The 12,408-nt window shown below is 29.3% G+C and overlaps 2 protein-coding genes across 4 annotated transcripts; one reads left to right on the forward strand and one right to left on the reverse strand.

Annotated features, from left to right (window-relative positions):
- The first annotated feature begins 51 nt into the window (after window positions 1-51).
- On the forward strand, window positions 52-3,728 carry LOC111425873 (syntaxin-1A-like). 3 transcript variants are annotated; one of them, XM_023060164.2, is made up of 6 exons: window positions 52-243; window positions 450-624; window positions 684-1,006; window positions 1,073-1,210; window positions 3,454-3,564; window positions 3,622-3,728. In XM_023060164.2, exons 2-6 carry the CDS (start codon window positions 498-500, stop codon window positions 3,688-3,690), a joined length of 768 nt encoding a protein of 255 aa, XP_022915932.1. In that variant the 5' UTR covers window positions 52-243; window positions 450-497; the 3' UTR covers window positions 3,691-3,728. The 3 variants fall into 3 exon arrangements, with proteins under 3 accessions (XP_022915932.1, XP_022915930.1, XP_022915931.1); XM_023060162.2 differs by having other exon boundaries at window positions 166-390; XM_023060163.2 differs by having other exon boundaries at window positions 174-281.
- LOC111425871 (lymphokine-activated killer T-cell-originated protein kinase homolog) lies at window positions 3,592-4,789 on the reverse strand. Its single transcript, XM_023060160.2, has 2 exons — window positions 4,629-4,789; window positions 3,592-4,571 (listed from the first exon to the last, which is right to left on the reverse strand). The coding sequence occupies exons 1-2, from the start codon at window positions 4,723-4,725 to the stop codon at window positions 3,718-3,720; spliced, it is 951 nt and encodes a 316-aa protein (XP_022915928.1). The 5' UTR covers window positions 4,726-4,789; the 3' UTR covers window positions 3,592-3,717.
- Window positions 4,790-12,408: the final 7,619 nt, after the last annotated feature.

Here is a 12,408-nt window from a genome sequence, read left to right on the forward strand (position 1 = left end):
CACAATTTTATTAACATTCCATAATTCATTTGGTTCAATATAAATTAGTGTAGAAAACAGGCAGCCAATTTTGCAGTCAACTCTTGATAGTGAATAATTTTAATTCCCACAAGGTCACTTTTATTTTATTTGTTTTTCACCTGTGTATGACTCATTGTTTTTTACACCTTCCTAAAAACAAATTCTTCAATTTTCTACTAAATAATATGTTGTTAATAATTTAATTCGATAAATAATTTAAAGGTATGGTGATACATAAAAATTTCGTAGAATAGAATAAGGTACACCTATATGTAAACAATTTATAAAGTAGATAAAATATAATGTTGATAACATAACTGTAGATAACGTAAAAATATGCCTGCTCGCGACCGACTAAAAGAATTACAAGTAATATTTTGTAAAAAAAATAGTTTAAACTGACTGTAAAACTATTTATACATTTGCAGGAAAACTATGAAGAACAAGACAACTCCGAAAAAAGTAAGGAAAAGAAAATGGATAAGGAAATAAAAAATTATTTAAAAGAATGCGACCTCGTTCGCGATAACTTCGTAAAAATCAATGAAAACGTCTCAAAAATCAATGCATTTCTAAAAGAAAATAGATGTTACAAATTCGAAGGTAAGTTCAAGTACCTTGTTATTTATTATTTTGGTAAAAAATTTCAAAAATATTTTTAGATTTGCAAAATGGTGTTAAACCAATTTCAAGAGAAACCGATAAAATCATTCAAAAAATTAATCAAAAACTTAAAGAGTTACACATCAATAAAGAGGATGTTGAACGAGTAACTACAGCAAATACAAAAATGAAATTTATGCAATACACGAGTTTAAGAGAAGGATTCACCACTACATTAAATTCATACATCGACGCTATGAAACATTACGAAGCAAATTTAGAACATTTCAAACACAGCATACAGAAAACGGTGCAAGGGGACGATTACGATGAAACTCAACCGTTAACTGGCGGAGATCAAGATCAATTATTTATAGGAAACGTAAAAATTACAACAATGATGATTCATTCAAAAATATCTTTATGGTTAATGTAGTTTATTTTTTAGTATTTAATTGAAAAACATGAAGCTGAACAACAATTGAAAGATGTTGAAGAACGACACCAATTGTTATTGCAAATTGAGGGTCAATTGGTAGAAGTTAAAGATTTGTTTATACAAATTGCTATATTAGTTGATCAACAGGTTTGTTAAATATTCTTTATTCCTTGTCCCATTAAAACCTATTATTATGTTAAATATATCGTGATTGAAGTAGGAATAACAATATAAATATTTTATATCTGATCACATTAAGCACTAGTATTGTGAATACCACAATAACTCCATCCTACCTGCAATAAAAATTGTAAATAATTGTTTGGTGATAAGAGCTTATCCAGCTTATTCTGAAAACGTGAAAGTTTAAAATCGTATGCTTAACCGAGCAGAGGTGATAACATTAACAGCAGATTGATAAACATTACAATTCACGAGATAAAGAAGATCCTAAAGGAGACGGCTAACAAGAGACACCCAAGGAGCCGCTAGTCTTCAACAATAAGTGATAATTCACAACATCAAATGTTCTCCATCAAATGATCCACCTGGTTGCGATCATCCAGAGTTCGCTTAAAAACTGTCGCAAGATGGTCAAGTTCATACTAACTCTATCAAACTGAAATTCTTGTGTCAAAGCGATATAAAGAAATGTAAGCTTTGTGAAATTGTTTATAATAGGAAGGCGACAATAACTAAACCTGGCTCTGGTCATCTTTTTGAAAAAGTCGTATAACTTTGATGAATATCCGTTAATTTGAAAAGATTGAATTTAAAATGGCTATATTAAGTGATAATTCAGAACATCAAATGATCCACCTGGTGCGATCATCCAGGGTTCGCTTAAAAGCTGCCACAAGATGGTCAAGTTGGTACTGACTGTTCTATCAAACTGAAATTCTTGCGTCAAAGCGATATAAAGAAATGTAAGCTTTGTGAAATTGTTTATAATAGGAAGGCGACAATAACTAAACCTGGCTCTGGTCATCTTTTTGAAAAAGTGGTATAACTTTGAATTTAGAATGGCTATATTAATTAACGCTAATAAAGGAGCAATGAATGAACAACGATAATCCCTAATCAGGAGATTGTTGGTCTAGGTTTCGAGATTCCAGGTTTATTAAAAAAGTTTGTCAATACGCATTATTTCCTATGAAATATTATATTTCCTAACAATAACAAGATTGTCAATAAATGGCATAATTTCATCGTGATCCTACTCCATAAGAAGAGTGCCATACCTGGACCAGAAAATTATCGACCAATAACATCTTTATAAACTTTTCACAAGAATTATAACCACTGGATTGGGAAATAAAATTGATTTATATCAGCCAGTAGACCAGGATTTCACCAAAGATTTGGAACAAATGACCACCTTCTGATACTTGAAAACACTTATGGAGAAGACAATAGAGTATAACACACACATATTTTTACAAGGCTATCGAAACAATTGAATTGATGACCAGTTTGTAAGCACTTCAAAACTGCAGAGTCGATTAGATACATTAAACTTAATTATAACATCTACAAAAATACTACAATGACAGTAAAATTGCATGAAAGTATTGACTGAATACCCGAAATTGTTCATCACAGTCCTGAGTGCATTTAAATAGCTGAATTGGGCCCAATAATATGTAAACGGCAAATATTTTAGTAATTTGCGCTTCGCAAACGAGATAGTTCTTATTTCAGATAGTCTTTGAGAGATGAAACTGATGATGGACGAATTATAGGATGTGTGTACGAGTTGAGCTAGATATCAATATTTATGCCAAATTTTGGATCCAGTTCTAATATATATCTATGTATATTTTGGCCATGAAGTTCGTGTATCGAGAGATATTCAAGCGAAGTAAACAGAAAGCTCTCTCTCGCATGAACAACCCATGGAAAACTTAGCGATATTCCAATACATTTGAAAAGAAAGGCTTTCAATTAATTCTCTTCTAGTCCAGCCTTTCCCCCCCGTTTCTACTGCTACTACTAATATTTGATCTTTCGTGGTATATTTAGAAATATGGTCCAACACAGAGCCCAACTTCACAATCTTTGCGCATAAATCTCGATTCTGTGCTTTGTTGCACTGTGCATTGTATGAGAGCAAACACAGCATCTCCATTTTTGTGGGAAACTTCTGAAAGGAAGTACTTTCCTGATAGTCTGGGCACAATATTAAGTTTAGGTAGTGGAGTTTGTCATGTGCTTAAAAAGATAATTTGCCAAAGATGGACTTGTGTAGTAGGAAAGTCTCCAAAAGTTTTACAACATCGCCCTTGTAATCATTGAAAATAAAATTACTATTAACACTTTGAATAACCCTTCTACAGTTTTCATAGCAACACAAATTTATAAAAAACTAATACATTTTTTTTCTTTGGCAGCAAGAATCAATAAATAGAGCTGAATATCATGCTGCTATTTCAACACATGCTGTAGAAATGGCTAATAATGACTTGGAAAATGCTAAAAAGAAGAAAAGAACAACAGGAAAGGTAAATAACTTAAACAAAATAATTAAATCACTTTCTAATCTACTTTTTTATTTTCAGATAAAAATAATTTTAATCATATCCTCGATTATAATTATACTAATCTTACTTATTATACTTTTAAATTAAAATAAAACTTTAAAATAAATTTTCCTTTTAATCTTTAAGACACTCATTCATTCTCTTCACTATCAAAACAAGATCACTTGCTTTTGGTCGTAAACTGGGATCCTCTTCTGTACAACAATGAAACAACTCTAAAACATGATTGTATTCTTTTCCAAATTCCTGTGGGGGTAGTTGAGGTCTGCTTCCAATTTTTCTTATATTTAAACAGTCGCTGTCATCAAGACTCATTTCTGAATCGTCTAAAAGAGAATAATCCTCTTCTTGTAATGGTGGAGGAACCAAAGCCAACATTTCCCAAATTACTATTCCATAAGAATAAATATCACTTTTATCACTAACAATATCGTTTGTTAATGTTTCTGGTGCCATCCAAGGTAAAGTTCCAGGACTATTATTATCTTCAAACGTTTTCTTATCAACAGTTCCATCAGGATTTAAAGGCAAAGTCACACCAAAATCACAAAGCTTACAAACTTCAAAATCTCCCTTTACAAGAATGTTATATGATTTGATATCACAATGAACAATTTTAGCATCATTATGAAGATAATTTAATGCATCAGCAACATCAATCGCAACTTTTAAGATGCAATCCGGTTCAAAAGCAGGTTGACCATTTTCGTATCTTGTCTCGATTAAGTCCCCTAAGGAAGCTGAACAAGCTTCCATAGCTAAACAAGTTATTCCACTAGTATCAGTAGTAAAAGCTCTAAACCCAACAATATTGGGATGTTTTAATTGTTTTAAAACGGACGCTTCATCACATAAACGTTTCATGAGTACATTTTTGTTACGATTATGATTTGAAACTTTCTTTATTGCCCATGGAGAATGAGTTTTATTCGATGGAGATGCTCTGTTTAATTCGTAAACTGATACACCTAAAAGAAATCAAAAATTAATGAAAATGGTATAAATAAATTAAAAAAGGTAAATACCCGTTCCATATCCCAAGTTTTTCATTAACGGCGAAGCTGGAATCGTTACTTTTGATGATATTAAACGATTTCTTACTGGAGTTTTAAGGGGATCCATAATTTTCTTATGACTTCGATTGAGCTTTTTTTTTGAGGTTAAAGTTAAATCGGTTAGAGAAAATTTGAATTTAGTTTTATTTAGTGTTTAATATTTTGAGGGGTTGGTAGTGAGAGGTTAATAAATATAAAATTAACGGTGAAGGTTATGTGAATATATTATGAATAAATAAACGTTTTATTTTGTTTATTGTAATAATAATTATTAAAATTAATAAATCAATTATCAATTAAAATTGGTAATCTATTTTGTTGTTGACGTTTATTTATGTTGGCAACAATCAGACATATTGGATATGAACGAAAAATTTTGAATTAAAAAAAAATTTTATAATGAATCTTACGTACTTTTAAGCCGATCTAACTTTACTCTACTTGGTTTGATAGAGTACCTGTTTTAACTTAAATTGAAAATAGTATGGTACAGAAGGTAATAGTAAATAGTGATAAACTTGAAATGTCAAGAATGAACCCTGCTCATCTCATCATCGTTAAGCTTTAAAAAAGCTGAAGCTGTGCAGAAACAGGATAAGAAACAGGCATTTTCAGCTACTATTGCTTGGTACGTAGATGTTCGTTTTAGTTTTATAATTCACCGTACAATTCTACTAATTTAATAGTTTTTGCCGCTAAATACTTCAACACAAAGTTTCTATGCTCGACTAGCTCTACGCTGTTTTCATTATTGTAGTGGCGGTAGAGTAGAGTTGAAAGGTATGGTGGGAGACGCTGAAGTGGTAGAGTAACTTTACCACGGTGCTATACCACTCTACTCTACCACAACCAACTACTCTACTCTACCACTTAAGTTTTCATTAGGCGAGTTCACAAGGTAGTACTTACCCAATAAACTCTACCATTAATTCTACTACAGAATGTTTCTAGTTCCAGTTTTAGTTCAATAAAAATATATAACAATCTAACGCTGAATAACAACTAGAGCTGACACTAGCACTAGAACTAACACTAGACCTGGAACTAGAAACATTCTGGTTTAGCCGAACGTCTCTTAAGACGGCTAAACCCGAATGTTTCTAGTTTTAGGTCTAGTGTTAGTTCTAGTTTCAGATGTCATTTAGCTTCAGGTTGTTGTTACAATTTTATTGAACTAAAAGTAGAACAAACACCAGACTTAGAACAAAAAAGGTTCGGATTTCGGACTAATTTGTTAACAAAAATCTTTCTTTTAACATTATGTAGGTATAATTTATAAAATTGAATAAATTAAGGAATTTTGTATGTTAAGGTATAATAAAATGATAACGTCGCAGAAAAATAAAAATAAAAATGATATCTTATTTTCAAATAATATTTATTGAACATTTTTGATGGCATCTCAACTTACTAAATCGCGAGCGCACTCTGAAGATATCTTCTCCCTCTCTCAAAAAAAAAATAATAATAAAAAGAATACCGAAATAAATATACAAGAGTTATAAAATTGTCCATATTGCATATTTATTTAAATTAGGTATACAGTAAACAGCCTGTGGTATATGATACTCTATATTACAATACAACTTATATAACGTAGTTTTTTTAATAATAATAATAATAAAAAATAATTATCACTCTTCATCTAAAATATCCTACTTACTGTTATCCATATATCACTTCTTGTAATCGAGAGAAAAAAAATGATGAAAACGTAGAAAGAAAAGAAAACGGAAAACTTATAAACAGAGAAAACGGAGAAATAAAAAGAAAAAAGAATATGTAATCTACACCTAAATATATTATCGATATAATGATTATACAAAAACGTTACACAGGAAAAAAACTACACTCTATGTGATATATATCTTCTCTTATAAAGGCGGCAATTAAAAAGTATATTATTAATATGTATATTGAATGTAAAATGATTAAAGAAAAATTAAAAGAAAATGTAAAAAATGCACTGAACACACAAGATAAGGTGACAAGAATCGAGAACAAGAAAAGTAGTATATTTTAGATGAACGTAGAGCACAGGACAACAATTACAAAGTGATTTTGGCAGAAGCGTAAATGCAAGTCTTATTCTTTTGCTTTTTATAGTTTAAAGATATTTTTTTCGTATTTTACTTTTCATTTTTAGCATTCCTCAAAGGATTTCTATTTTTTATGTATTCCTGCTCAATATGAGCCAGCGGGGGAACAACAATGCAGAGCTGATCTTTATTTTTTTTTGTTTTTTTTTTTGTTGGTTTCTTAATTAGTAAGGATATGGTTATTAAATTACCCTTTACCTTACCTTTTTCGGGTTTTTACGTTTTTTCTCTTATTCGGAAGATATCGCAAAAAATATTTGTTTAAAATATTATTTATCGGTTTAAACGTTTTTTACCCTTTAATTTTCTTTATTATAAGAAGGGTAAGCGGAAGTAACTTCGATAAGGAACACTTATTTTAAACATTTATAAGAGCGACTCTAGTATCTTAATTTAACTAAATAAAAAAATCGTATAAGTGGGTTAGTTAGAAATTAATTAAAAAAAAAACCTATATGATTTTTTATGTTATTTTAGCTTATTTTAGAAGAATATATATGTATAATATCATTTTTTTTCCTCTGCATAGTTTGTTCCGTGTTTAAGGAAGATCAATACATTGTATTAAAAAAAAGTGAATTATTTATATCTAGTTTTATATTAACTAAAAATAGCAAATAAATTTTGTCTCCAAATCAATTTTAGTTCAACTTTTTGCTGTTTTCGATTAATATATTACTCGATAATTAGTAGTGACTAAAGCATTTTTTTCCTCTTCTTTATGACTGCTTTATTTTATAACATTCGAACTTCCTTCAATCAATTTACGGCTTTTAATTATCAAAAAAAAATAAAAATAGGAAGAACCTAAAAGGAATTTGTTTTAAAAAAATCTTTATTTTATATGTAATTTGTCTCTAATTGTTTTTAATAAAACTTAACTCTTTTAGCATTCTATTACACTCATTAGGAACTCAACAGCTATATTTATCTGACAGATTAATTTACCAAAAAGATGCGAATTGCTACACTAAGATTTAGACTCTTTTGGTGTTTAAGATTGTTAATGAAGGGTTTCTGCACATCAAAATTTCATTACTTTGTGTCAAAATTAAGTGAAATTGTGCTGATACCAAGAGTATACGTTTGATTTAAGCAGTCCAACTTTTCTTATATGTTTATGACATATGCTTACACAACGAATATATCTTTCCTTTAAAAGTCATAAAGATATCTGAAATTACTGCAATTCTGCATCAAATCAATTTCTTTTTGGAAAAGTTTTGGACTAATTTTTGAATACAACAACTACTTGTGCAAGAATTAACACTGAAATAAAATAATAACACAGAAAACGTTATCCAAAATATAGTTTTTACCAAATATGCAGGAATTATCGTTAGAATTCTTCTGCAATTGATTTAACACATAGAGCTCACAGACACTACTATGCCATTGGCAGGAGAATTGATGAAAACGAAATGTTCAATAGACTCAATAGACTCTAATATTTTTGAAAAGTAACTGTTGGTTGCAGAGAAGGCTGATTATGTTAACATTTTAGGAATAGCATAATTTATGTATTTCAAATCACGATTTTCGACACCAAACTGTATAACTTCTGTACTCTGAATTGTTGATGAAATATCATATTTTTCTAAAAGTTTAATGAAAATCAAAGAAAAGCATCCGTTTGATTCTCGCAGAATATTGATTATAGAATATTGTTAATAATGGATAAATACAGAACTCATTGTACCTTAAATGTTTTTAACACTTTAATTTAAAGTACATGAAAAATAGTAACAACCCAACCCATACAAAGTTATCAACATATTTAAGAAAACAAAAACCGTTCTGATGGATAAAGATGTTATTTGATGATTTTACACCTTTTTGCACAGTCTAGCACAAATTTTGATACATATATATTTGAAATTATTCCTTCAAGCAAGCTACTCCAAGAACAGTTAAAAATTGATTGTGAAGCTTTTTGAAAAGAAATTCCATTTCACCATAAAAACAAGAGCTAACCAGAATTATTACGATTGTGCTACTTAATAAAGACGAAATATCTCAATTTTTTTACAAGTTTAGACAAAATCAAAGAAAAGTATCTGTTTGATTATCGCAGAAAATTGAATATGGTCAAAACAGAGATTTGTAAAGTTCTCCTAAAATTCTGGCAAAAATAAAAAACTGGTCTGGAGAAGAGAGGATGACACTTCTTTGTTCAGATCTTTGTTAATAATAGACAATCCCAGAACTCATTGTATTTTAGATATTTATTACACTGGATTTAGAGTACATGAAAAATATTAACAGCTGTTGAGAACGTTATCAACTTGATTTTACTAAAGATTTTGCATCTGCATGGATTGTGGAACAGTCTAGTGCGAATTATGAACGAAAGCAACATTTATAAGTGCATTAATAGCAGTCACAAATTTTGTTTAAATCCAAACGAATTAATTTTAGAAGATACAGATTCGAAACAAATTTGAAAACAAAGCAAGACCTAGAAGAATATGTAAAACGCTTAAAATACATTACTTCGTTGAGATGAAATATTTTTGGAAATTTGGATAGTTTTGCTACTTTGGTGATTAATTTGAATTTTAGTTTTTTCGTCAAGTCATAATAATTGCCTCAAAGTCATGAAGTACTAATAACAGCTCTTAATTAATTTATATTACCTTTTTCCAAAAGTTTAACAAGTTTAATTGGTTGTAAAATGAAATGGTTTTAAATTGCGATTGACCTCACAATTTAATGAAAATTTAAACACCTTGGAAAACTCTCTATATCAGAACACGTTTTAAAAACCATTCAGGGTTAACTCATTCATGTGGGGATAACTTCAATCTGCCATATAAATAAAGCTCACAGCTGTTGAGTTTTACGTTGTATTTTCCATTGGGTTTTACGACCTATAATGTAGCGCCTCGCCCGCAAAGCGACCTTGACTCCAATGTTGCGCAATAGGCAAAAGTGTATTATGGCCATTATGTTATTATATCTTTACCAATATCAAAAAGTTAAAGACAAGACCGCTTTTGGCACAGCTGCTTTAATTATAATCTTTCCACTCGTCTATTGCAGTTTACAATCCACAATTAAACTCGCAATGATTTTTTTTTAGCTTCCTAGGAAATGAAGGCGAGGTCGCTCTTAAGGCAGAAGCACTGTAATTATAATAATCGTGTTCTTCCACTGTGCTTTACCACTGCAAACCCAAACTAACCCTTATTTTTTTGATAAAGAAACTTTTTTTAAACAAAATTAAATATTTATAAAATAAAGATTTTTTTAAAGAATAAAAATGAAAGACAAAGATTGAAAATTTGTGGGAGATTGATCGAAGTGGATTAGTAATTATTGACTATCATCGAATAGCGAACATCATCACTACTTTAACCAGTTACTAAAATGACCAAGCAGAACTCTCATCACGTGTTGTTTTTTCTTTTTATTTTGAGCGTAATATCACCCGGGATCTCTAACTATTAATTAATTCTTCGATTCTTTTGTTTAGTATTAAAAGTTGATTTGTTCATTTAAAATTAAATGAAAACGGGCGCAGCTGCTAATCGACGAGCAGAAATAGATATTCAATTTAAAATAATTTATTAATTCTTAACGTTCACTAATTTTGGTACAAAAGTAATTATCTACACTTCTTCAATACAAAGTATCATAATTTAGCTATTTACATAAGTCCTACGTCCTTGTTGGTTTTCTTGACTATAATTCATTTTTCATATAACATGCTTTTTAAAGCTCGTTTCGTTCCATAGTTTGCGAAAAACGGGAATACATTTCATTAAATTTTTTTATTGATTTAAGACCAAAAAATGTTAAGAAGCTTAAAAATTTAGGCCTATTATAGCTTTAAATTGCATGTTGTTGGAGCGTTATAATCGTTAGAGCATCCCTCATTTTTTTAAATCATTTTTGCGACCAATTTCAAGCAAAAAATTGATCCTAACCTCGCATAGCTTTCTCCAAATCTCTTTGTTTTATTAATTCTTTTTTTAAATTTACTAACCACTACGTCTATTAAATTACATTATCAGTCTCAAGGGCAAAGAATAATACATTTTGCAACACGAGTATTCAATTAAAAAACGGAAGCTTAAAATATATTTTTATGTATAATATATATATTTTTATATTTATTATAGATATGAATCGTCGAATTGTACGTTTGACATAACTTCTTTTTAAAAAATTTTATGTCAAGCCTACATTTCGGTCGTAAAGAACATTTTTTTTAAATCTCCTTCGATGGTAAATCTACAGTTCCATGCAAGTCATAATTTTAAGCGTGTAAGATCTTATTTTAGCGAAATGATTTATATTTTAATAGCTAAAAAATGAAACTGAATAATGAGGAAATGATCAAAAATAAAATTGTCTTTTATTTTGGGAGATGAGCTTTTTTAAGCACCTCAAGTGAACGAATATATAAAAAAATGTTATCTAAAAGAAATGCAAGGTGTCTTTATAACTTAAGTGTAGGAAATTGTTCATAGCAGATAAAAGATTTGTCGTGAAATAATTTTTTAATACTGCTTTGAAGTTATCAAGGTCAAATTTAATGTGTCAAAGAAATAAATCATAATTCTTCAAAATAAAAATAACATCATTGATACTTATTTATACTGTATGAAAAATTGAGTTAAGAAATAATTGAGACAAATCTTGTATCCTTAAAAATAATTGTTCATAGCATTTTTGTGTCATAAATAATTTAGTCATGAAAATATTCTTAGTTGACATAAAAACAGATTAAAAAATATGATCTTGCATGGTTTTCTTTTAAAGAAATGAAGCGAAAGAAAATAAAGTAGATGATACACTGAAGATTACCGATTTTCGAAGGGAACCTGTACAGATCATATTGCAGAACAAGTACAAAAAATTATGAACAACAACTGATCACATAATACATACAATATAAACATATACCTATGATGATAAAAACAGTCCAGTGCGGTTTGTCATCAGAGCTCTGATCACAGATATCTTGTGGTCACTTGACTAGCACACCTCTAATCCTATATATCAATGTCCGGCATTTACAGTCTTTACTTCTAAAAGTCTATCAGATAATAGTTCCAACCTTAATATAAATTATGTTTCTTTTTTTTACTTTCCTGTTGCAAATCTCTGAATATCTCTGTGATCTATTCTTAAAAATTTTTTGATTTGATTTACTCAATTTAGTTTGTAGACATTAATCAGATAACAGAGTTGTTGAATTAATAAAAAACTAAGTTATCAATAAAAATAAAATCTATCATACTCTGATATCCGGTATTCAATCAACTAAACTTCAATTGAAATAAACGTGAATTATTTAAGGAACCAAAACGAACACGTATATACAAAAAAAACTGTGAATTATATCTTGAATACAATTACATATTTTTTGTATCAACTCAAAAAAATAATTTGAATCCTCTCAAATGCTTCACGATATTGTTATAATTTTCTATTTCTATTAATGTTTTGAAATTTGGATAATTCTGTCAAAATTTTTCAATAAATATTTAGCTAGATATCAAAAAAATCTCTTGATTAATAAACCGAAAAAAAGTAAAACGAGACGGTGAATTACGTACAACGTATATTAACGATCGAGATAATTCGCGTTTTATAAAAATTCCGTATCCTTTTGGCCTTTTTAGTTTTACTAAACGCAGCTC

Source organism: Onthophagus taurus, chromosome 2 (assembly GCF_036711975.1).
Source record: "Onthophagus taurus isolate NC chromosome 2, IU_Otau_3.0, whole genome shotgun sequence".
Classification (NCBI taxonomy): domain Eukaryota; kingdom Metazoa; phylum Arthropoda; class Insecta; order Coleoptera; family Scarabaeidae; genus Onthophagus; species Onthophagus taurus.